The 26,910-nt window shown below is 44.7% G+C and overlaps 1 protein-coding gene across 1 annotated transcript in view; it reads right to left on the bottom strand.

The window, feature by feature from the left end:
* The window catches only part of CASQ2 (calsequestrin 2), a 62,991-nt gene that overhangs the window by 9,165 nt on the left and 26,916 nt on the right, over positions 1-26,910 (bottom strand). Inside the window, exons 4-8 of the mRNA XM_080800877.1 lie at positions 25,855-25,966; positions 20,143-20,216; positions 14,582-14,712; positions 12,956-13,001; positions 6,561-6,615 (exon numbers count right to left, since the gene is read on the bottom strand). Of these exons, the coding sequence (XP_080657003.1) occupies positions 6,561-6,615; positions 12,956-13,001; positions 14,582-14,712; positions 20,143-20,216; positions 25,855-25,966 (418 nt within the window). The remainder of the gene's footprint in view (positions 1-6,560; positions 6,616-12,955; positions 13,002-14,581; positions 14,713-20,142; positions 20,217-25,854; positions 25,967-26,910) is intronic.

Raw genomic sequence — 26,910 nt, 5'->3', positions numbered from 1 at the left:
AATGAAAAGATAGAAGGAATAAAAATTGGGTTCTGCTAGAAAACTTAAATGGGTGGCAGTTTTTTTGTGTAAACAAGAAAAGTCAAATTTTTCGCTTAGTGCTTAATTTTAGGAATACGAAAGGTTTTTCAGTCTACAGAGGAGTAAGGAAAACTCAAAAACATTCACAAAATACATCAGTCTATGAGGCTGACATTAAAGCAGGAGAAACCTCATCTAGATCCAAGCACAGCTTTTCAGCTTTCGAGATGATGAATTCCATAATGGACATAATCCTTCTGCATTCCTAGATATTTTCAAGAAGAGAACGGAGGGGAGGCAGCCCAGCATGATGCTTAAACACACAGACACTGGGGCAAACAAACTTCGTCCAAATCCTGGTTCCGCCATTTTGAGTGTGACTTCGGGCAAGTTATTTAAGCCTTGGTCCCTCATCCATAAAATTGGGATGATGATAATAAAAGTACCTATTTCATAAGGTGGTTGTAGGTTACATGAGTTAGTACCCTCTAAATCACTGAGACAGTGCCTAGCACAGAGTAAGTTTAAGCCATTATTCCTAAATGATCTGGATTTTTCTGCCTGAATACAAGGAACTTGGCCATTCGTCTCTCCATTTAGGGCATAGGTAACAAGTACAATGATCTGGGCATAAGCAGTGTGTTTGATACAGTCTCAGCCCCACACAGTAGGAAGACAGGCTCGTAGGAAGTCACGCCAGGAGACAGTATGTCATGGGGAAGTTCCTTCTGGCCCCTCCTCATGATTCTGTGACTGAAGGCCTCAGGGATGGCTGTGCCAGCAGTTGTGAATATGAGAACCTTGCCCCAATATGTAGATTAGAGCAAGGTTTAATTCCTTTATTTTAAAGTCATTAAGCTAACTTGGATATTCCTGATTCAAGGTTCACCAGCCTGATACATTCTCCTCCCTTTTATTCGCAGCCTTGGATGTGGACCTGCTGGAATGGATTCTCTTGCATCTAGGAAAGCTGAGTTAAGGCAGCTGAACTGGTCTCCCAGGTATTTAATTGTTAAAATTGCAAGTTACAAGTTCAATTTCCTCTTAGGGGGAGCTTCTGTTTTCTTTGTAAAACAGGTGTTCAGGCAGGTGGCTTGGAGAAGGGAAACAGCCACCATGGACTCTCCCTTTTTGACCAGGAAGGCAGGTGCAGGAAGCCATATTTCACTTTTGTAATTCAGTGTAAAGACCAAGACGAGTCCACAATTGCGATTGCATGAACGAATGGATGGATTTGAATGGATAAAAGTTTCCTTCATCAGTAATACCCTAAACTTAGAGCCCTTTTGAAACTGTGGCCATGTATCTTTCAGAAGGAAGAGTCCATAATATTTTCAAAAAGCTAGATTTTTTTTTAAAGGAGGAAATTTTATTCCATGATTTGGGGGCTAGCAATTATTTAATCACCAAAACTAGAGGACTAGTCAATGTTTTTAATCTTCACATCTAGTCCTAATGGCAACGGGAAGATTTTCTTTTTTTTTTTTTTTTTTTTTTTTAAAGATTTTATTTATTTATTTGACAGACAGATCACAAGTAGGCAGAGAGGCAGGCAGAGAGAGAAGGGAGGAAGCAGGCTCCCCGCCGAGCAGAGAGCCCGATGCGGGGCTCGATCCCAGGACGCTGGGATCATGACCTGAGCCGAAGGCAGCGGCTTTAACCACTGAGCCACCCAGGCGCCCCAGATTTTCTTATTTGCATTTTGAAGATGATGGAGTTGAGACACAGATAGGGTCCGTGGTTTGCCAAGCATCATGTGGGAGCAAGTGAAGAGCCAGGATTCTAACTCGGTTCTTTGGTCTGCGCGTCTAGAACCATTTCCACAATCACTTTCCCTCCCAGTCCTCGGCATTCCTACCAAAGCTGTTGCCATCTTCCTTCCTCAAGATTGTGCTTGAGAATTGTGAGCTGAGTAGGAAAGCTTCCATAGGAGGGAAGCAAGAAGGCAGCACGGGGGCAGAACCCTCTGGAGGACGCAGCCCCTCCCCCTCCACCCCCCATGCTGCTGAGCACCCTCCTCCTCCTGGCCACACTGTTACTGTGCTGGGTGGGTGGGTTAAGTCAGCAAGGTCCCTAAGTGACCGGAGTCTCAGAGATCCACCTAAATAAAGAAGAACGACATGGTGTTGTGAGAACCGTGACTCCCTCCCATGCCACACTGACTTGGAACCTAAAGTCCCATGACCCAGGGCTGAGGGCTTGTGTGGAGCCAGGTTTCCCACGGCGAGCAAGAGGCCTCTGGGAATCCCATCTCTGTGGGAGGGGAAACCGGTGATTATGCTCTCCTCCTTCCCAGGCAGGGAGGATCTGGTGGGAATGAGGCTGCACCAAGCCCTGGGGGACCAGTTCCAGGCCAGTCACAACCCTGTCAGACCAGGGCTGGGTCTGGCAGAGCAGTGGGTATCTCAGAGCACAGCCTAAGAGCTGGGAGCCTGGGTTTGAATCCCAGTTCCACCACTTATTGGTTGTGTGGCCTGGTGACATTATTTAACTTCCCATACCCCTGCTTCCTCATCTGTACATCGGGAAAGACCGTAAGGATGGTACCCAATACACAGGGTTGTTGGGAAGATTACATGCATGGTTAGCACTGAGCAAGAACCAAAAGTTAAGTTTGATAAACCAGATTTACATTGGGAAGCTCGAATAAGCAGTCAGCACTCTTACTTGAGACAACTGATCTCAGAAACATTTTCCAAGAACCCCAGGCGGTTGCAATCCAGTCAGAACGGGGCTTGGAGACGTTCATTGCAGGGCCAATCCACGCACGCACACAGCAGCCTGTCCTTGCATTTCCAGCTTGTTAGTGCTAATGTTCCCTGGGCCCTTAGAGGATATCCATCCAGCATGCGCTCATGTAGAAACGCCGCTCCTCGAATCTTTCAGCAGGTGTTATAAAGAAGATGTCAGCCTGCTGCAGACACATCTGGGGGCAGCAGAGGAGAGGTGCTCATTTTCAGACCTGTCAAACAGCAGCTCCGGAGCAGCTCTGAGCGCAGGAGCTGGACAGGCCCTGGAGGAGGAAGACCGAGCAGCACGCAGGGCCTGGGGCAAGAGCAGAGCGCCCAGACTCGTCCTTCCAGGGCCCAGAGAGCGGACACTGCAGCCTGGGAGCAAGCTCACAGCTGGCAGTGTTGGAACGGCTCAGAGAAGCGCCCCCAGGGGACCCAGGTCACTCGGATAGTCGGTTGAATTCCAAATCTGGGCGCATCAGTGGACAGCAGGGAGGACAGCTGACTTCTCTTCCTTAATTGGCTCTCAAGCTTCCAGGTGGCTGCGTTCTGCTGCTCTCCCTGCCCCCCTCCCCCAGTAGTGCAGCAGCATCACTGGGCATGCTCAGAGCTGGCCTCGGGCCAGGCAGTCCAGCAGGTAGTGGGCTCAGCTGCACTGGGTGCTGAAGAGCCCAAGAGAAATCTCAGCTCGTGTGTCCGCTGTGCCCCTAGCCGCGTGATCTCAAGCAAGTCACCGAACTTCTCTGGGTCTTGCTCATGGTGAGGTGGCGGGGTGATGAAGGGCAGGAGAGAGGAAGGAGGGCAGGCTGAAGGATCACTGGAGGAGGTCGCCAGGGGTAGTGACTGCGAGGGGCCCTCAAGTCTACAGCCAGGCCTCCTGCCACCATGAAGGAAGCCAGACAGCCCTCAGCTTCGTTCTTGGCCTCAGCCTCCTCACTTGTAAAATGGGGATAAAACGAGCAGCGCCCACGTGGGGTTCTGGCCCGTAAGCATACAAGAAGTGATCATCACCAGCCTCATCATCATCAGGCCACGGTCAGAGGTCAATTAAGCCTGCCAGGATTTGAATCACAGCAATTGATCTGGGCCATTCAACCTCTCAGACCCACTTTTCTCCTCTGAGCTGGGATGGCAATAACCACGCATTTATCACAGCCTGGCTTTAGGGACCCAACGAGATTATCTCCGTACAGCACAGTTCCTCGAGACTGTTAGCTCTTTCAGGAGAGCTGTATGGACTTCCCGGACAGATGACATTCTGTCTTTGGCGGATGGGCAGGGGTCCCGTTGGGGCAGTCGGCCAGGTCCAGCGAGAGCAAAAGTATAGAAGGAACCGCTGTCTGGGCAGCAGTGAAATTCCTGGTCCTGCAGCCACGCCCCCCCCCCCAACTCCAACCCCGGTCACACATCAGTGACCTTCGGGTAATGACTGACTAGCTGCAGCGACGGGACTTTCACAGAAAAGCCTTTCCTAGCCCTGAGTGGGCCAGGCCCTCCCTGGATGAAAAAATACACTTCGATCTCCCACACATTGCCCCCCCCAACCTTCAGTATGTTTCTTCCAGCTTCCCAGGAACAAGCCCCAGCTTGGGCTCCTCTGGGGAAAGACGCAGCTTCAGGCCCAAGGATATTTGTGCAAGGAGGAGGTGGAATTAGTTTCAGGAGCTTGATTCATTGCAGGAGCAATCTCGGTCAAACAGGTTCCAGCAACTTCTTGGAGGCTTCTTTGTTCCATTGTTCCAGAGGGCCAGACAGGCTTCCCCACAATCCTGGAAGGGGGCAGGTGGGGCAGAGGGAGGAAGCCCGCTGGGGTCTGGCCAGCAGGCTGCTGCTGATGGCAATTTCATCTCTGTTCACATAACACCAGGGATCCGACTCTGTTTGATTATAGCTTATAAACCCTGGGCAATTGGCTTCCTTTGGTATTTTCCCCTGCAGGGGCAGAGGGGTGGCCAGAAAATGCTGGAACCATACTGGCATTTTTTTTTTTTTTTCAGACAAAGACTAGATATCCTTCAAGAGTTTTGCCAACTCTGCAAGTCAATGATGGGAAAAGTGAGACCTCAGTGAGCATTCAAAAACTAATAAAAACAAAGGGGGGAGGAAACCCTCAAATAATTTGGAGCATCAATTTGGTTTTGATACAACACAACATTGTTTGGCCCTAAAAAGAAGTGAATTACTGATATGTGCTACATATTGGATGAATCTTGAACACATTATGGTAAGTGAAAGGGGCCAGGCACAAAAGGCCACAGATTACATAATTCCAATCACATGGAATGTCCACAATAATCAAATCCATAGAGATAGAAAGTAGATTCGTGGTTGCCAGGGACGGGGGGAAGGAGGAAGAAATGGGACTGCCAACGGGCATGGGGTTTCCTTTCGAGGTGATGAAAATGTTCTGGATAAGTGTACAACTGTGTGAATACACTGAAATTACCACCAAATCGCACACTTTAAAAAGGTGACTATTGTCATGTGTGGATTATCTCTCAAGATTAAAAACTGTATGATAATAGCATTTAGGTTTCCATCTGTAAGAACTATGGAAGCTAATAGTGCATTAACAACAACAAAAACAGGAGTGGGGTTGAAGTGTTGGGGCTGTCTTGGTCAGTTATCCGCTTATCCCATCACCTCCCGACAGCTGTTTATTGAGTACCTACTATGTGTCAAGGTGCTGTACAAGGACCAGGTACATACTGAGGACCAAGACAACCTGTGGCTCCTTCATGACCCACTATGAACTCCTTGTGCCCTCTTGGGCAGATTGCTCAACTCCTTGAAGTTTCCTCGTCTGTCCCTGTGAGTGTACAAGAGGTCTCAGGCAAATACCACAGTTCTGCAGTACTTGGGGCAGTGGTTCCTAAACCGGATCGTGCCTAAACACTTGCCTCTGAGCTCTGTGCAATTATAGGTTTCGGAAGGTCCTGTTATAATCAGCCTGAGGTGGCTTTGGTTCTCATGCTGTCACGTTTGGGGACCCCTGCCCAGGCACCTCATGGCCCAAGGCTGGCTGCTGAGCCATCCTAAATGAAGTTCCTTGCCTTCTATGTGTGCCGTCTGGATCGTGCCTAGTCTCCCCATATGCGCTGCAGAATGCCCACATACGCTTTGGGGACCCTTTATGCCACAGCATTGCCAAAGGGACTCAGCATTCTACAGCCAGCAATATTGATTTTTCCTGCACTTCCCTCTCCACCGATGCTAAAAAGAGTGCGACCAGGAAAAAGTCGTCCAGGTTCCAAAATAAAGCAAAGCTGCTCATCCATTTATAGGGTCATTTTGCGCTTTAGAAATCAACTGCCGGTTTTGTCCAAGCCTCACTCTTTGAGAGAGTGTTTTCTATTGTTTCCCAAGCACAGACCATATTTTACAAAGCAAAGCATACTTCGGTTGTAGTTGAAATGTAGGATTGTTATTTATATGGACTAGATCATAATACTGTTAAATAAACTTTTAATGTGGACGCACATTTCTCTCTCTCTCACACATGCATGTGTGCGCACGTGCGCATACACCCTGTAAAGCTAGGATGTTTTTATATCCTCCCAGTACTCAGTGCTCCTTCCTAGTTTGGACAGCCAAGCAGAAAAGAATGATGTTCTGATCCACCCACATCTTTAGCTGTGTGCACAACTGACAACAGACTCATACCTAACTGACGACCACCAGGGGGTGCCCAATATCTTGCAGTGGACTTGCAGACAAGAACTGAGGCAAGGGCAAGGAAGGAGGGCTGGCAGAGGGGAGAAGTCAGATCTTGCTTAAGGTGTCAAGGGACAGATGGGGGTTTCCTACCTGGGTCACTCCTCTCTGCAAAGGCCACAATGTGGATCCCATTCAAATCATCTTCCTGGAGGAGAGAAGAATCAGAGGTTACACTCCCAGGTGGAGAGATAGAAAGGAACAAGTCGGGGACAGAGACAGAGGGTGGCATGGAAATGGGAAGGGAGAGGTATTGGGGTAGTGGGCAGGGGGCAGGGGAACTGAGGGGTGCACAGTAGGGAAGGAAATATTGATGAGCAACTGGGAGGAATGTGTGCTGTTTGATCCATGGGTTTACAAGACAGGAGAACACCCACTACACACAAGACATCAGCACTGAATGGGCCTCACTCCTGTGGGCTGTGGGGTCCAGGACAGCAGCAGTAAAAGGCAAAAGGAGGAAAAACATGATTCTGGTTATTAGGAGCTCCAAAGGCAACAATCACTCTGAATATAGCTCAGTAAATTGTCAGTCTGTGTTTTGAGAATTCACCACCAGCAACCAGCAATTATGGGAACGTCTAAATGTCCTTGACAAATCCTGAAACTGTCCCCAGACTGGCAGCAGACAGGAACCTTCTAGGTCAATTAAGACGTGAGTCTGTTCTGTTCATGTAAGAATCATATACAAACGTAGGGCTTCTCTGTGAACCCTCCTCCTACTGAAAAACCTGTGTAGTCAGTAAGGGGTGCCTGGCTCACTGTGGCATCCAGGTTCCCACCTTGGGGTCCTTTCTGCTCAGGTCCAAATTTTACTGAGGGCCTCTAACGCGTTTCTGTGAGTGTGGGAGGCTATGGGAAGAGTGGATTTGGGGACTAGGGAAAGTTGATGGTGTGAGGTGACAAGTGGGTGTGGCTGCGGGCGCCGAGGGCAAGGCCAAGAATTCAGCGAGTACGTCACATCTCTGAGCAAGCAAACAGCATTGCATGGTTCTATGTTCTGGCCAGAAAGGACCATATACCTGTGTCTCCTTTGCATCAATTCTTTGTGCTTCCTTTGGAGGAGGCTCTGTTGTGAGCAATGTGATTACCAAAAAAACATGGAGAGGAAGATGTTTAAGAAGGAGGCACCCGGGACAAATCTGAATGAATACCGATGATCGCTGACACAGGGAAAGGGAGTCACAGGGTATCCTGGATATCATATCAGAATCATCCTATGGAAAAAACTCCAGGCATCTCAACCCTCCCATGATCCCCGTTTCCATTTCAATTGATTTTAATGCTGGTGCAATCCTATCTAAATGCTAATTTTTCCCCTTTGAGTTTGGAATGGACAAAAGCTCCAAAAATTCTGAGAGATTAAATGGAAAATATTATTATTAAAAACAAGAGAGTGGGCATGGGCTTGGTCAGATGCTCTGGGGAATTGAATTTTACAGATATATGTGTGTGCGTGTGTGTGTGTGTGTGTGTGTGTGTGTGTGTGCAGGTTTATTACACAAATCCGACACCAACCAGAAGGGGAGTCCAGGGTTTCACTGTTTTACATTTGCTATTATCACCAGACAGAATATCCTGATCAGTTCTCATTAGGCTGTCCTGTGTCTCTGTCTCCTGCCATCAGCAGGAATTGAGCAGTGTTAACTCTGTGAAGCAGGCTTCATTTCTGTGTGCCCTTCTAGAACACATTTGGAAATTGCTTTTGGAATTAAGAATCCATATCCGTTTGCTAAGAGGCTGCTCATAATGTGGCTGTCACTCCCCAGGCCCAAGATGGTGCCTGGGTGGAGGACTCTCACCCAGGAAAAGAATTGTGTCTCTTTGTAGGGATCAAAGAGTCAGTTCACAAACCTGTAGTGGACACTGGCAAAGAGGCAGGTGCCTGCTTGGCACCGGGTATTTTCAGTAATAAACTCACAGAGCAAGAATCCATGGGGGAAGCGTATAAATCAGGGTTCCTCAGTGAGAATCCAATGTGCATGGGGGAGGAAGAGCCAAGCTGACCATGCATAGGACTGAGACCCCCCCCAGGGGCTTTCTCTGAACCCCACAGCCTTTGCTCCAAATCACCCATTTAGCCTTTGGATCACATTGCCTTGGAAACTCTCTTTTTTATAGCACAAATCTTACCTTCTCAACCAGATGGCAAGCTCTCTGAGGGAAAGGATTATGCCTTAAAATAACAAGGATAATTACAATGGCCACAATATTATCTGCCCCCTGCCGTTCCTTGTATCAGTTCTTTGCAAGTACGTCATTTCTAAACCGCAAATGAAAGTTTTATTCCTATTTAGTGCTTAAAGAATTGAAGTGACTTATCTAATGCCACAGAACTAGTACATGACATAACTGGGATTCAAGCCCGTTCTGTCTGGCCCCACGTGCTTTTTCTTTCTCACTGAAGGGGTCCAGAATAAGCCACTGTGGCATAAAAATTATTTTGGGCTGAAAGCATATGAATTCCTGAATGCCTTATCTACCTAAAAACAGAGAATCCCAAAAGAACTCAATTGTCATAAACCCGTACCCAAGAGCTGTTCTAATTTCGCTTCTCAGACAGATATTATCACAGAACTAGCAAATCTCCCATCTATTCCCCAAGGGCCTGTTTCTTTTTCCAAAGACGTGGTTTGTTTTTCCATAAGTTCCCTTTCTCCCCAACCTTCTAACAATTCATTTTTTCTCCCAGAAGTGCCTCCTGCCTCTCCCATTTCCAATTAAGATGGTATATAAGCCCCTTGTTGAGTCACATTTCGTTGTAAACTCCCTTGCATAAATAGGTCATTGAATCTGTCTTTTGCCCATGCTCATCTGTGTTTTGTCAGTTTAATTTGCAGCCCTTTAATACAGAACCTAAGAGGGTAGAAGAAACAATTTTCCTCCTTGACATCACCAATAGCAACAGAATGAGTCTGTTGTCCCTGCAGGGTTTGCAGATATTTCAAACTCAGATTAGTGACTCTTAGTTAAAGGAGCCTGGTAAGGGGATTTTATGTAAAATGACTGAGACCCAGATCCCCCAAAGAACTGGAGACTTAGGAATTACTTTGGTGAATACCCTACTCTGAATTCTCTTTCACTTTGTACATCCATCTATCATAGTATGAGCATACTGGAGTGGTGTTATATGTTTTGAGATTGTTTCATTTGTTCAACCCTGAACTTCTAAGGACACAATAGCAGTGTTCATTTTTATAACCCCTGTGCTTAGCACAAAGTAATAGGTTCTTATGAATGTCCACTAACTTAAAAAAAAAAAAAAGGATATGTTGATAAAAAGCTTACACGCTAGTTGAAGAAAATGGAAAGTATTAGAGATACAAAAAAAACCCCACACATCAGTCACCCACCAACCAGGTATATTACCACTGTTCCTGTTTTGCTCTGTTTCCTTCCGGGTTCTGTTGAATGTTTGTTCTCTTGAATGAAGCGATGCAAAGAAAAAAACATGCACTTAAAACTACAGACTCCCTGGTGCTATAGAATGTTCCAGGGGCTTATCTGGAGGTTTCTGGCCCCCTTTTGGAAGTACTACTTTATCATTGCCACAAAGAGAGAAGGTTCTTTCTGAAGGAATTGCTGACTCCCATCCCCATGGGCTTTTGCCCAGAACTCCGACCACTTGCCAGGATGGAGAGCTGGTTGGAAGGTGAGAGTATTGAAGGGGAAGGACAAGTTGGCTCTCAATCTGGACCACCTTGCCCCACCTTGATGTTCTTTGAATCTAAATAAGCAAGTAGCTGTTTGATTTACACAAAGCAAGTATTGCTAGCCACCAATTTCTTTAGTAATAATCAAGTATGTGTTTTTTATGGTTTGTTCTTTAAAAACCCACACAATGAGAGAAAGAAAAAGGTCAATAGTTGCTTTAGCTTGACTTAGTTTCCTATCTTATTTAAATATTTTGCAACGTCTGGGGAAGTGGGTGTTGAAGATAAAGACTTCCAAGCTCATAACTGCTCACTTTCCCCAGCTTCTGTGGTTAAATTTGCTGCAGACAAGTGGTCCATGGAGATGCTGCTCTTTGGAGCAATGCTTCCCTAGGGGGCAAAGGTAGATGGGGAAGGCACTTGGGAAGTGGCTTCCCAGAGATCCCTTTGACAGATTGATTTCTGCTTCTCCTTTTTAAGGATGGAAAGATGATCCTGCCTTCCCTCCGTAGTTGGAGACTTTTGACTGGTTAGGTCTGGTTACAGCTCCTGGGGATGTCACGTGGATAGTCCATGATGGTGTGCAGGTAAGAAGAAAACCAGTCTAGTTGCCTTTTTCTCTACCAGGTTAAATTTAATACATAGCCCTTTCCTGATTAGAAAACAATTGAATATATAGTAATGGTGGAAAATATGAGCCATCATTGTTATATTATAGTGAAAGGCAGTAACTTCTCTTTTCCCTTAAGTGAAAAGAGAGCAGATAATGAATTGCAGTGAATCCAGAACATCTGCCTGTGATATATGAGAGGGAATATTTCTACTGGTCAGTGTGGGGGGCTAGGGGTGTTTGTGGTCAGGGGGAGGGGACAGGACACAGCTCTCCCACCAAGGCATATGGTGTCGGGGATGTGATATTGCTGTGTCTGTAAGCGAAGGTCTGAAAGAAGGGCTTCTCTTAGGGATGAAGAAAATTAAAAGAACTAAGAACAGAGACATAGCAGAAGAGAGCAGTGACAATTGCTCTCAATTTAAAATGGTACCCTGTGTCATGAAAGACAGAGAAAGACCAGGTAACAGATTCTGGTAATCAAGAACTCATACCAGGTTAAAGACTAAAGAATAGAACAACAAACCACAGGTGTGAGATCCAAGATCAGATCCTGGGCCAGGAAAAAAGAACTTTGTGTGTGTGTGCTATAAAGGACATTAGTGGGACACTGGTCAGTTTGAATAAGGTCCATAGGTGAAATAGAATTACACTAATTTCCTGATTTTGATAAGTACACTGTGGTTATGAGAGACATTCCCTGTTTTTAGAAAACATCTGAAGTATATAGGGGTAAGGAGATTTGTGTCTGCTAGCTACTCTCAAACAATTCAGGGCAAAAAATGTTTATATCCATTATCTCTCAAGAAGTATGTGATCAAGCAAAGAAAGTAAAATGTTAACATTTGGGGAATCTGGTAAAGAGATCATGGAATTCTTTACATTATTTTTTGTAAGTGTGAAACGATTTTAAGTAAAAGGTAAAGGTATTTTTTAAAGGAATATTATTTTTTAAAACACTGCTACACTCCTTTTAAATCTAGTAACGAGACCTTTTAAAGATTACATTTTTGAAAGGTTTAAATATTAAGAAAATAGGTTGCCATTACTGCTGGGTTATTCTTTGAAAGTCCAATTCTCCAGACTGGATGACTTGCTCTTCAGTGTCTTACGAAATGTTTGTTCTGCCTTCAGACATACAAATAAGTTATCAGCCAGTAAGACATCAAGTGAAAAGTTACTTCATGGTTCTGTTCATCTGTCATTTTAGACTCTGAATCAAAGACTAAACAAATAAATGCTTTCATGTTAATTCCTTTCTTCTCCCCCACCCCCTTGACAAAATGGCACCTTATGGGGATATGGCTTACTCTGGGGAACTATACTGAAGAGAACATAAGATTTGGCTCCAAATGATCTAAACTTAAGTCCCAAGATCTAATGCTTATTAGTTATGTATCCTTGATTAATCAACTTAATCTGTACGATCACCAGTTTCCCCATGTAAAATGAGGTTAAGTAATATTTGTTCTACCTCATTTTTTAGAACTCTTGAAACAGCCAGGTTAAAAGGATACTTTGGAATGCTTTGAGAATGTTCCAAGGGTGTTGGTTGTTACTGGTTATGGAATTTTGTATAAAGTTGATGTGGGATGGGATGGGATGGGATGTTGTATCTCCATGACCCTCTTTCTATACTATTTTGACCTGCCTGACACATTGTCTATGGCACAGACCTAGGGGATAATCTGACTCAACACCTTCCAGTGCCTTGAGTTGATATTAATGAAAACAGCTACCATCAATTGGCCAAACACCTCCCAGGTTCTGGGAGCTTCGCAACCACTCATCCTTACCAAAAACCCTGATTTGAGAAGCAGAAACTAACTGAAGCTCAGAAAGATGACATGACTTGATACAGGATGCAGAGCTACCAGGTAGCAGATTCTGGATGTGAACCCAAGTCTCTATGACTCCACAGCCTGAGCGCCTTCCATGATGTCACCCTGGGTCTCTGGTAGTCAGTGACCAGAAGCCAGTAGTGACTGTGGGAAATGAACTCAAAGATGGAGTAGTTTTGCCTTGTGGGTAGTATCCCCAAGAGGCTTAAATTAGATCCATGGAGAACTGGGCTTTAATTGAGTGTGATGTTATCCATGTTTCAAATTCTCCACCATCTGGACATCCACTCCAGCAAAATAAAATGTGTTTTAAGTTTGGGGACTCAAAGGGGTACTCCACTTGGGGTGGTGTCTACAAGGCAGAAAGAGTTTGTCGTTTCTTACCCATGTCTCAAACATATCTTCTGGACGCAGGCGACGTAGGGTGGGTCTGAAAAAAACAAAGATGCGCTTCTTTGAATAGGGATTACCAAAGCAGACACCACAGCCTCAACATAGTGAATATAAAATGAGATGCTGGTTCATTTGCAAGGGCATGAAGAGCTCTAGAAATCTCCCCTAAGGAAATGGAGCTGTTCTACCCTGCTACATCACACAGGGAGCTAGCTGGGCCTGAAGCTCCCAGCCTTTTCACAGACCCATTTGATCCAAGGATTATATAAAGTCTATTAGAGGGACCCCTGGGTGACTCAGTGGATTAGGCATCTGACTGTTGATCTCAGTTCAGGTCTTGATCTCACAATCATAAAGTTCAAGCCCTGTGTTAGGCTCCACTCTGAGTGTGGAGCCAAATAAATAAGGAAATAAAGTCGATTACAAACAATGGGTCAGAAGGTACAGGGTTAGCTTATTCCTAGGGCAAGAAGCCATTTCCTTCCTCATAGACAGGGCCCACTGCTCAAAGCCCAGAGCAGGCCCAGAATGAGGACACCTGGGAGAAGAAGCAGAACTAGTGGTTCTCCCAGGCCAGGACTGCATTGTCTTATCATCAGGATCATCATTCAAAAGCTCTTTAGGGATGTTTGGAGGAACAAGTAAAATTACATTTTGCTCATGGTTTTATTTCGTTCTGAATGTTGGCAAATTGTATTAGACACACACTGAGATTTCCTTCTCCAAATGCTGCCTCCCTATGAGGACCAGGACAACCAGGCGATGGAGTCATAGTGCTCCAGGTTCAGTGGACATATCTGAGCAGGCGTTGGAGAGGGAGGGTGGTATGGCAAGGTGGTGAACCCACTACCACGTTCCATGTTTCAATATTGTCCCTCCCTCAAGAATGGGGGTCAGCCAACCATAGCTGGTGGGTCAAATCCAGCCAGTGCCTCCTGTGTTTATAAATAAGGTTTTATTGGGATACAGCCACACCCATTTGTTTACATACTGTCTACAGCTGCTTTCACACTACAACAGAAACCATCTGGCCAACAAAACCTGAAATATTTATTCTCTGGCCCTTTACAGAAAAAGTTCACTGATCCATGCTAGAGCTACCCTAAGTGGTATCAAATATGCCTCTCCCAGAAGTCTATGTATTAAACATTCATCCATGGCTAAGTTATTTAACTACTCTGAGCCCAATCCCTTGATCTGTAACATCAGGATAATAATAATACTCCATAATGTTGAATATTAGATAAAATAGCTTCCATAAGCACCTGGCATGGCATTTGGCATATAAGAGGCTGACAGTAAATCTCTATTATTATTATTGTAGAATATGACTTGTAACTTACTCTGACTCGGAGGGGATTTGCTGATTGTGGGGAGTTGGTCTACCTTGTTTGCAAGTATAGACCCATATTCAGAAAAGGTAGCAATATCCCTGCCCAACTGATCAATGACCAACAAAGCCATACTACTGATTTCAGTTCTTCTGGGGTAGTAACTCCAGGTTATTGCTCTTGGGAGGCCTAAAAATGTTAGGACTGAGAGGTTCTTCTCCATCCCCCAGGCCTTAGACCACCGCCTGTCCCCCACCCACCATCCCCTGCATGCCATCTGAAGCACCTTTGGTGCTCCTTCACAAACTCCACGATCTCCTCTTCTGTGTAAGGTTTGTCAGGGATGGCAATGGGCTCATCCATAAATGGCTCATAGAAGTCAACCTCATTCATCTTCAAGGACAGTTTCTTTGCAACCTGTAACAATTAGAAACACAACAATAATTTCCTTGAATGCTAGTCTAGAGTAGCAGTGGGTTGCCCATCTATAAGAAGTGTGTGTATTTTCTGGCAAAGATATGAGAGTATACCTACAGTTTTAACTTAAATGTTGAAGTGGTAGAAACTCATTGCCTAAGCCCTAGCTCGACCAATCAGAGAAGGACAAATCAAGGAAAAACCCTCTTTGGCAAATGAGGTCCAACCAGGAGAAGGGAGCGGTAGGAATGAAAAGTGGGAAATCTAAGTGTACAATCATCATCACTCCACTGTATGTGCCAGGGCTGGAGAAGGAAGCAAATGTCAACAGAACAATCTCAGTGTTCTGAGATGCATGGATTTAATTGAACCAATTTGGATAGCACAGGCAATTGACAGAAAGCATTTACAGCACACAAGTACTCAAAATCAGAGGTCAACCCATTAATCTGTCCTTGATCATCTCCTTACCCCTACTTGCGATTTAGACAGAAGCAGGGTTATCTCTCAGTACTGGCTTGTCCAATGGTTTCTCAGACTCTGAGAACTGTCTGCTTTGTTACCAGCCAGAAGGTCACCAACCATCCTGCTTTGTCCAGAACAGAGGGATTCCCCAGAGTTCAGACTCTTAGGCTAGAACTGGGATAGTCCCCCAGCAACCCAGGATGAGGGGCTCACCCTCTACCAGATAAAAAGCACGGGGAGCCAGCTTGCAGCCTGGAAGATGTCTGCTCTCTTGATTAAAGTGGCCACATAGTCTCACTGTTGGGGCAGAATGGGTGCTGTGTTTGCCTGCAGGGCTGCTGAGCTCAAGCCTCTTTTTGTGAAATGATTTGAGAGGCCTGGAATGTGCAATGCTTTGTAGAAAACCAAATGCCATTCTTTTCCCGTTTGAGCTGTGGTCCAAGAAAGCATAGGGATGAACAGTGGTTCCCTTGAAATGAAAGAAGAATTGCCTAAGAGCTGACGCCCTGTGGTGGTAACCAATGGTGCAGAGGTCCAGGGCAGCCGTGACTAATTGGGAAGGGGGAGGAACTGGGTATTACATAAGCCGTTACACAAGGAAGGCCATTCTGAACAAACACGGGTGTCCCTATGGCTTCTGTCATCAGTTGCTATTAATTCTGGGTCACCATATTCCAAAAGACATTTCTCATAGGACTTCAGGGAAAGAAACTCTAGCATCCTACCCAGAGCTAAAGAAAACAGGCCACGTTAAGAGCTCCAGTCCATCAGAAGAGATTTATCATCATGTTGATGTGGTTTTGAGGGACGGGGAAGTGTGGAGTCTTTTCTTACTTTTCCCCCTCTTTGACAGGGTGGGAGTGGTGTGGATGCTGGGGTGGGGAGCGTGGGAAGGAACCAGCGAACACATAACCAGGGGCTGGGTTTTCACACATTCTTCACAGAGCCTGGCCCATCAGAAAATGGGCTGAAGATGACACTGGATTCTGGGTTGCTGATTTCACTGATGACATATTTTAGGAACCAGGAAACCGTGCTTAAAGGAAGTGGGGAGTGACCAGATGAAGGAAAACAGTAAAGGTAGTAAGCACCCGAGGACTCACGCTGTGTCGGGCACTAGTGCAATTGATTACTTTGTACATCTTCACCTGGCTTGCTAAGGTAAGAACCATTATTATTACTTACTTTACAGATAGTGAACCAGAGGCCCAGTCTTTGTTTGCAGTTTGTCAAGATCTTGTATGTGGACGGGAGACAGCCCAAAGTGAATCCCGGGCAGTGGTGTGTTCTAAACTATCACCTAGAATGGCAATCTCTTTTCATTCCCAACTTCTGAAGTGTATGTGTGTGTGTGAGTGTGTGTGTGTGTGTGTGTGTGTGTGTGTGGTCCTTGATTGCCAGTGTCTGGGTATGCAATGTTAAGACCACAAACGTGAATCTGGATGGTGATACTCTTAAGTTTAGGTTTTGGGAAACCTGAAAAAAATTTTCCAGGGGGCTAGTCACTATATCCCACACCATGGAGTGCCCTCAGCCTGTATCTCAAGGAAAGCCCTTTCTCTCATTTTTTTTCAGTTGTATCTTGGCCAATAAACATGCCATCCTTAGCCCTCTGACTCTCTGGCTCCATGAGATTCAGATCAGAGATGTCATAGCTTGGTTTAGGATCAGGATGCAACTATTAGTGCTGGTCCCAAACCTACAGGTCAGGTAGAACGCCCCCAAGGAGCTCTCTGGAAATGCATGTTCCTGGGCCTGGTCACAACACAAAAAAAATACAAGTTTCATCTTAGATGTGGGGTCCAGGAATCCATGATTTTAAAAGCTCTTTGGGGGAGACTCCTACGGACAATGGTTCAGCAGTCCTGACATTCCAGTGTCTTCATGGTTCTCTAACTCATATACTATACTGAATATAACATACTTCTTGGTTTGTTTACTTACTTTCTGTCTACCATCTTCTCCTTGTCCCCTCCCTCACCACACTAAACTCTAAATCCCACAGGGGCAGGAATCTGTTTTACTCCTTGTGGTGTCGCTGGCCTCTAGAAGAGCTTCCAGCCCATAAAGTGCACTCAATAAATATTCTCTGAATGAGCAAATGAATGAATAAATGGAAGACACTTCTAGTTGTACGTCTTCCCCACTTGTAGTAAGAGAACTCATCAACCCCATCTTATGTTTCTCAGTAGATTCTTTTCTTCGATTTCCTAATGTTTTCAGGAGCTTCAGGATCTTTACTGTCTCGAAAAGGAAACTTGCAGTCTTGTATTTTTGAATCTTATCAGGTCTTTCTCTCCTTCACCTCAGTAATGACCAAGTCCTCTTGTCATCTCCACGTCTGCCAGTTGGCTTTTCATCTTTGGGACTGTATTAGTACCTCCTTGGCGCTGGCCTCTCCTGACTTCACACCTCTACGAAACACCTTCCCTCCCCCTGGTCCTCCTGGGCTTCCCTCAGTCTCAACAAAAGTTCTTGCAGCTCCTTCTTCTGCACCAGCGCCCCCTGCTGGACACCATGAGGCTTCCTTGGGCTCTGGCTCCCTCCCTCACCCACAAATGATGGATGAAATTTTCAAGTCCCAAATGGCACTGAGTCCTCTGCGTGTGACTACTCTTCTTTCCATGTTCCATGTAGAGGTAGAGAGTGTGTCTTTCTCCTTTTAAATGTTGTAAAATCCCACAAGGCTACATGAATGGGGGCACTTATGACTCAGTGTCTTACAGAGTTTGGAGTGAAGAGGCTTCTGAGTTTGTAATTATAGCCTGACCTCACCTTCTTCATGGGCCACAGACACAAAACCATATGGTTGGGCTGGGAGGCATGTCTGAAAACCGATACCACCGTGAACTGAACAGTGGGCCACCCTTCGAAGAACTGAGGCTTTGTTGCTTGGCCTAGCCTGCCTGCCTGATTGTGTTCTCTCGGATGAGTTCTGACCCCCAGGAGCCACCTCAGTCACTGCTGGCCTGTCGTAATGGAATGGCAGTGATGTATTCAGTTTAGGTCTCCCTTTACCTCCCCTTCTCTACTAAAGTTCTCACCCAACCTCCATTCCCCTGGGCTTAGATGGCTGCCTTTTATGCACAACAGGACTAGCTAACATTTACTGAATGCTCCCCACATATCAGACTTCAGCCAAGAGCTTCACGTGTATTGTTTCTTTCTCTGCACAGTAGTATGAACACTGACCTGAGATTACACCTCAGTCTTCATTGCTCCCTTACTGTGTGACCATGGGCAAATCACTTAATCTCTTGGTGCCTTGGCTTCCTTCTATGTAGATTGAGAATACTAATACGTCCTTTATGGGCACTTTGAGATGACTGAAAGAGCTATGTAAACTCTCAGCACAGAGTCTAGCACGTAAAAGCTACTTAGTAAGTGGTAGTTATTATTGCTTTTGGTATTCTTGCTCTGGATCTCTCTTGACTCTAATCCAACCAATTAAGGTAAATTTTCTTCAGGTTTAGATTTTATTACTCAGATTATAGACTCTTTTCTGGATTATTTTCAATCTAGAGTTTTTAGAGCAGGGCCATATCCACAGAGGTGGTTTGATGTACACATATACAGGAATTGAATACAATCTTTTCTTGTCATACTCCTTCCCTGCTCCAGAACCTACAGGCTTCCTTCTGTTTTTCACAGAATACTTGAACTCCTCATGGTATAAAGGCCCACAAGCCCGGCTCTTCAAATGCCTTACCCCTCAGTAGGTCACCCTCTGATGGACTTTGACTTGAATGTAATCAGGATTTAGTTTGTCCTAGACTTATTTGTTCTAGTAGATACGGTGACTGAAGGTTTTTAGTTGCGATGTGTGTGTGAGTGTGAGAGAGAGTCTTATGTGTGTAGGTGTGGCTATGAGTGTGAGTGCGTGTGTACTGAGAGTTATATAAGTGTGGGTGTGGGTTTGAGTGTGAGTGTGTGTGAGGAGGTGTGTGTTATGTGTGTATTGTGTGTGTCTTGTTTGTTGTGTGCTGTGTTTGTTGTGTGCTGTGTGTGTGTTGGGTGTTTTACATGTGTGTTATATATGCATTTTTTGTGTGTTATGTGTGTCTCTATGTAAATGTGGGTGTGTGGGGATATACCCTGAATTTCAAGGGTAGGTACAGAGTCTTCTACTTAAGTGGATGTTACCAAGGAAGCGGCATGGGTGTGGGGCATAGCTGGGATCTCACCACTACCATTAATTCACTGGAGACCTTGGATATTACTTACTCTTTCTAAATCTGTTTTGTTATATGGGACATGGGACTTCTTGGCTCCCAAAGTTGTTTAAAGGCTTAGAGGTCATAGACATACAATGCATCAAGTTGTACCCGACACACAAAAAGCACTCGATAAATAGTAGCCTTTTTAGTCCTAACTGAAGTTAGAGTGGAGTATTCCACCCACAGTGAACTTCAAAAAATTACCCACTGATTCAAGGTCCTTCATATATGTTCTTTGGCTTACAAAATCATGAGCCACATCCAGAAAGAAAGAAAAATTGAATTACAGATGAGTATATTAATGACATCTCTTGAAGATAATAGGTAACTTATGGAAGCACTCCAGGTTTCAGATGACCAGTAGTCTTCCCCATTCCATTCCCCCATCCTAACCCAACAGAGGGGGAAGTATGCACCCCTGGGAAGGGAGAGAATAGCTCTAAAGACAAGGAAGCAGTGACTAGTATCCTGGCACGCTCTGCTTATGCACTGCCCATTCTTAGTGTTCAAGGTGGTTAAAAATGATTCATCACTTTTCATCAGCTGTTTTCAGAAATGAGTTTATTTCCTCTGAATTAATCATCTTTGTATTCATCTCCCATTCAAAAGTGACTTATTGCTGTATTTCTAACACTTCTGGAGAAAGTGTTAAAGGATGGAAGATGGCAAATGTTTCTAAAATTTAGAAAAGGACTGGGAAGTTCAAATTTCATCCTTTATACCTACAGAAGTATCCATAGGTACTTACCCCTTTGTCGAAGGTAGCAAAAAATTTGATGTAAGGTTGGAAGTGTTCAGCTGCCTCTTCGAAAGCCTTGTAATCTGAGAGGGAAAAAAAGATCAAAGAAAGAGAACTTTTAAAGATGCATGCCAAAGATATTTCTCTTTTTAAATAATGTAGAGAGAGTGGGGAGCCAATTAATCGTGACTGGAAAATTATTTAGTAGATTATTATTTAAATAGAAAATTATTTAGTGCTATTTATTTTTTTTTTAAGATTTTATTTATTCGACAGAGAGACACAGCGAGAGAGGGAACACAAGCAGAGGGAGTGGGAGAGGGAGAAGCAGGCTTCTCGCCAAATAGGGAGCCCAATGCGGGGCTTGATCCCAGGACTCCGGGATCATGACTGAAGGTGAAGGCAGACGCTTAATACTGAGCCACCCAGGTGCCCCTATTTAGTGCTATTTAAACCCACGATTTCCCCCAGGGAGTTTGAGTTGACTGGTATTCTATTGAGCTAAAGAAGAACCCTTTACCACATTTTTACGTGTTTTCAGAAATTGGTAGACGGGAAGGAGAAAGTGAAGGAAACTGAGAAAGGGAGAAAAAGAGAATATTAGACTCTAAACCCGAGGAAAAATTTATTCCACTCAGACTCACCATTAGTTATGAGTGTGTAAGCACAGCTTCCTATAAGTGACCACCAGGTGAGAAGGAAATCCATCTTAGCATGTAAAGCAACCTCAATCAAAAATGACATCATGAAAGTACTTTAAACTTCTTAGCAGAAGTCCCCCTTTTGGTAAGCCCTCATTTTTCTTTCCCTCTTTTTAAGTTTTCATTCTTATTCTGATTCCTTGAGAAGATGATTTAAAATCAATCAAGCCTATGCTTGACTCTGGTCTCAAACTTGAATCCAAACTGGTCATGTTATGCCTGAGACCCATGAGCGTGGCCATGCTGTGCCTTATCACATCTCGTCAGTTACCTGGAGAAGACACTGGTATTTCAGCCTTAGAGGTGAGGGTGATGGGGATGGGAATGCTCGCAGGGGTGGTTCTACATAACATCCATAATCCTGAAAGTTGGTGACACTTTGATTTATTCTTAAGAAGATTAACCTCTTCCCATTTTGTGGAGTTCCCTATCTCTAAGTCATTAGAGACATAAGCTTTTGCCTGAGTTCCAGGAGCATGCAGAATTTTTTAAGTCAATCAGAAACATTTCATGATTAATACTGGCTCAGGGAACACAAACATGAGTAAGACAAAGACAATGATCTCAAAGGCACACAACCCAGAGTTGATATGGACCCTTAAAGAACCACAATGTAATGTGATGGTTGCTAGAATAGAGATAAGTGCAATAAGCACAGATGAGAGGGGGTTGAAAAATTTACAAGAATGCTTGTCCATACTGATACACATTCACACAGACTTCTCCCTAAAGGTAATTGGGTAGTTGGAAAATACATCATATAGCCTGATAGCTGAGGTAGAGAACTGGGTGGATGGGGAAGGAGATGGATGAGAGGTTTGGAGAATGAATAGACAGAAGGTGGGAGAGAGTGGAAGGGTTAGAGCCATACCTAAGCTATTTACGTCTGTCTAAAGCTGTGGTGGTCTCCGGCAGAATCATCTGTATCCTCCCTCCCTGACCCCCTTGTCCCTGATGAATCTCTCCCCACATCCTTGAACTCCTCCCCTGCTGGAAAGGATGGCCTACACCTGTGTCCAGAGAATTCCCTTCTTCACCTAGGGAACCAATCTGTATCCCTTTTAAGATGAAAAAGGTAGAGCAAGGTAATTCCCCCAAGGTGACGCTTCAAACTGTGGTTGAACGTTTAGCCTTTCCCAAATAGTGGTCGTCTTCTAGGGCACCTGGTTTAATCTGCTCTGTTTGATGTCATGTGACATCAGGTTTTTCCTGCCCTCATGTCCTGTTCTGATGCTGACCAGCTCCTTCCTGGCTCTTCCAGTCTGACCCTCCATTTCCCCTTCTGGAATAGGCTCCTGAGCAATCAGCCTTTAACCGCCAGCTTACTGCATACTGCATTCTGCATTTCTTCACCTTTCTTCTCATCTCTCAGGGTTGTCCATACTGGATACTGGCTGCCCACCTCCAGATTTCCCCCAGTTTGGCATTCTTAACTATCTGCTGAGTTCCCCTCAGAAGTTCCTGTCACCCCCTCTCAACACTAGCATCCATAGCTATGTGCTCAAATTGGATATGAAGTTTCATACCCAACTTCCTTGGAAGATGTAGCCCCCCAATTCTTCCAAGTCATTTCTTTTTTTTTTTTTTAAAGATTTTATTTATTTATTCGACAGAGACAGAGATCACAAGTAGGCAGAGAGGCAGGCAGAGAGAGAGGAGGAAGCAGGCTCCCTGCTGAGCAGAGAGCCCGATGCGGGGCTCGATCCCAGGACCCTGGAATCATGACCTGAGCTGAAGGCAGAGGCTTTTAACCCACTGAGCCACCCAGGCGCCCCCCAAGTCCTTTCTAATTTGATCTCCTATATCTCAGGAGACTTTTCTCCCAAACCATTCCAGTCTACCTCTGTGTTCAAGCCCTTTAGTTCTCCACTGTCCTTCCATTTCTCTGTAGGATAGCTTGGGATCATTTTGCAAAGCCAATGTCTCTGTGCCATTAAATTTCCTTGACCAGTCACCCTCAAACTACAGCAGAAATACAGGATTCTTCCTGAGTGCTTCCCCTGGGTGCCTTCCCAACTTCCCACCTATGGACCCCATGCTCTTTTGGAGGGCAAGAAGAAACAGGGAGACGTGAATGTCTGATAGAACTTCGTGATGCTTTCAGTCAGTGTGTAACAGCCATACATTTTTTGTGGTGATAAAACTTTCTACTTGTTTTCTACAACCATTCAAAATTTTACAGTAGTTAATATTATATCTGAAAGTGTAAACTTATTGTATTCCATAATATTTTCTGACTAAGACGTCAACAAGCATGACAGTTGGAGAGATCCTTGGGGAAACTACTCCCTCACCAGGTCTTCTCAGTTGGTGTGAATGTGACTATAGTCCAAGCTAGTTTGTCATTAGTAATGTTTTTCGGTTTGTGATACTGTAAAATATTCAGGGTTTTTGGTTTTTTTTGTTTTGATTTCATACACTTGAATGTTCATATTGTCTACTAACATCAATGGAATGAATGTATGATTGCTATTCTTTATCATGTTCATCATCAGCATCGGTATTACTAACATGATCTGGGCTTAGACTTTCCTAAAGACAAAGTTTGTTAATTTAAAGATTAAAAATTCAACCTTAAAAAGGAAGTTGAGGGGCGCCTGGGTGGCTCAGTGGGTTAAAGCTCTGCCTTCGGCTCAGGTTGGGATCCCAGGGTCCTGGGATCGAGCCCTGCACTGGGCTCTCTGCTCAGCGGGGAGCCTGCTTCCCCCTCTCTCTCCCTCTGCCTGCCTCTCTGCCTACTTGTGATCTCTGTCTGTCAAATAAATAAAAATCTTAAAAAAAAAAAAGGCAGTTGAAATGGCTCGCTAGTGATTTTATTACTTAAATCTCCAAAAAAAATCTCTAAGACTAGTAGAACTCGATCTGTGTATTCTTAAGGAAATGCTTCATTATTATTTTTGAAATATATATATAATATGGAAAACTTTGAATTTGAAATCTATTCAAATTATAAGAATATTACCTTTGCTGGTGAAAATGAAAGTAATAGCCATTAGGACTGAAGCAATGCTCATGCCCTTGAAGGACAATTTAGAGATCAGATTTCCTAAATTCTGTTCAGTGGCAAGAAAAGACCGCTCATCAATCAGAGGAAAAGCAGTAACTGTTGCCTCGTCATTGGCCGCCATCCACCTGTTCAAGCAAAGTCTCTTGTTGACTGTGACCATCAAGAAGAGATTGTTTAAACCCTTCACCAGGAGTTGCATGTCATTGTTTCAAAAGCTATAGTTTTAGAAGGAAGTACAACATTCTCATTCAAAAAAATCTAAAAATATTTTATTTGGAGGATTTATACAAGGCAATATTGAAAACTTTTCTATTATCTTGTTTTACTATTATTATTAGTAGTAGTAGTATATAAAGAAAGCAAAAGAATCTTTTGTTTTGTTTTGTTTTTTGTTTTTCTACTAAGTCCAAATCCTCTCCAGTTTACCCCATGGGCTGGGCAAACATCACCACATTTTGTGTGTGCCATGACCTAAAAAAGTGTGTAAAATCTTGAAAGTACAAAATGGTGTTTAAGTGTGCAAGATATAAAGTCAGATTGCTAGGATTTAAATCTGGCTGTAGGATTTATTTACTAGCTGTGTGATAGTGAGCTAATTTAACTTTTTTGTTCTTTTCATTTCTTCCTCATCAAAACACTGATAATATGGTAACTGCCTTACAGGCTAGTAGTGAGAAAGAAGGTGAGGTGTCACTATGGAGCTCCTGGCATAGACCCTGGTACGTGACATGTGTTGATTAAATGGAGTTCTTTTTGTCACTATCTTAGTAGGGAGGCAAGGAACCAGAAGATGTGCTCTTTATCCCAATCTGTGCCTTGCTTTCCTTCTTACCTGCTATTCTGAGCTTAATGGAGGGGAGAGAAACAGAAGACAAAAGAGATTGAAGGGTGGGGACTGAAATGGATAAAGGGAAATAGAAGGAAGTTAAGGAGAAAGAAGAAAGGGGGCAGCTGGGGCACCCCAGAGTAGTCAGCATCTATAAGAAACATAAAAATTGAAGTGAAGTCACCCAAAGGAGGGCTGGGCAAACTTCTCTGGCTAGCCACCTTCCCCCAGATAGAGGCTTTTATATAGCACAAGAGAAGGCAGCTAAGTTTGGTCACAGGAGAGGGAAAATAGGTGGCTTGCTGGTGAGAAGACCGAGGGTGCCAGCTGGCATATGGGCAAAGAAACAGCTTTGCAAATAATTTCCAAAATATTTTCAAAATACTTTGGAGTTTCCAGAAACATCACAAGCAGCCCTCCTTTGCATGTCCCCCATGTACTAATGCTACCAGATCCTCTTTTGTGGTTATGCCACAGCTGAGGCTCCAGAAAAAGTCTTACCTCTTGGCCATGCTGCCAAGGTTGTTTAAAAAGACGTACTCCAGGAGTTAGCTTGCCTGGTCCCTCCTTTTCCTGACTCCCACTCTCCACTCTCTCACTCCCATATGGATTGTGATGATGCTATGATGCATTCCCGTGCCCACCCAAAACCTGACCACAAAGCGTTCAAAGGGATTACACCCAGGGGTGAGGCTGTGCTGTTGAGGGCAGCCTTGGTGGTCGACTGTGGGCTTGGCCAGCAATTTTCCACATTGTGTGGCAGCGGCTGAGCCCTGCCCACCCAAATTTTCCTCTAATCCTGTCCAAGTGACTGAGAAGCTCTCCAACTGGTGGCCGCAGGAGCTGCCACCACCAGGGAGAGAGCCCACTCTTTACCTATGTTAGGGAAGAGTCCCACTGGCAGGTGGGCAAGTAGAAAAGGGGAAGGAAGACTTTTCTCTCTTCTATAAATCATGCTCCTCCCAAGACCAGAGAACATGGCCCAACCTTTATGCTCTTCCAACATCCCTGCCTGCTTTGCATACTTTTTGCAGATGGGTCCCATTACACAGGGTGTAAGGACAATTCTCCCTTTATTCCACCCAGCACCGGATACGCTGATGGCCCATCCTCTTCATGGGCAGCGTTCTAAATAACTGGTGGGGAATTTAGCCTTTAGACTCACAGGTGGGGCTCAGACAACTTACACTCCGAGTCCTCACTCTTGAAAAAGCCAATGAGTTTGATCTGGTCCTCAATGCGTTCGAAGGCTTGGACCTCCAGCTTGCTGTTGATGATCTCCACAGGGTCTTCGATTAGCTGGAATGCCACACACACGTACACAAGATATGTTCAGTGAGAAGAATGTTCCCTCCTCAGTGGGGACATCTTTGTAGGACGCTTTGGCAGGGAGCTGTGGACCCCATCCTCCTCCAGAGCACACAGCAACAGTGCCTTCTGAGGAATCAGCTTAACTCAAGGGGTAGGCCGACACTAGACAATTCTATTTCTCTTCTCCATTATCGATTTAGGAATGGCATGTGACCCAACTCTGGCCGATGACTCTTCGGGTAGATTTGCTGAGAACTTTGGGGAAATTCTCCTTTCCTTCCAGGAGAACAGTGGAAGCCAGATCCTCTCCCCTAGCCCGCACCCCTCGTTGGATATGAATGAGGAGATGTGACATATCAGCTCCAATCACTGGTTATCTTACAAGCAACTAGAAAAGAGTCAGCTTGAGGACAGAGCCAACACACTAAAGAGAGCGCGATCTATGATTTATCAGTCAGTCTAAAATCTGCCCTCCCTCTGTTGTTCCCTTTGTGCTTTTTGTGTAGTTGGGCATGGGGTCTGTCATGCGCATCGAAAAGCCTCCACTTAGCTGATAGAGATTGGCCCAGAATTTTCTGTTGCCTCCCTCACTTTTTTTTTTTTAGGGCTTGCAGGGATGGGTCCAGGAGAGAGTCAGGCAGAGTCTATGGGTGATTTTTTTTTGCAAGAGGTGGCTTTCCACTCACTTCTGACTCACTCTCTCTGGGTTTTTGAGGCCATGAGGAAAAGGCATCAGGCCACGGTGTGTTCGCTGGTAGACAGGGAATCATCGGTATGGATATCGCTTACCTGCACAGGAATCTGTTCAAAAGCATTCAGCTTCATGGCTATTATGGAAAGTATGAGTTTATCTATGGATAACATATTTTCATAGTGTTGTTCCTCTATGTGCCTGAGCAGATGGCTCTGAGAGTGTCGTACCCCCATGGCTG

The sequence above is a fragment of the Martes martes genome (assembly GCF_963455335.1).
Source record: "Martes martes genome assembly, chromosome: 4".
Taxonomy (NCBI): domain Eukaryota; kingdom Metazoa; phylum Chordata; class Mammalia; order Carnivora; family Mustelidae; genus Martes; species Martes martes.
The sequence above is the reverse complement of the archived record's forward strand: the minus strand, read 5'-3'. Positions and strand labels throughout refer to the sequence as shown.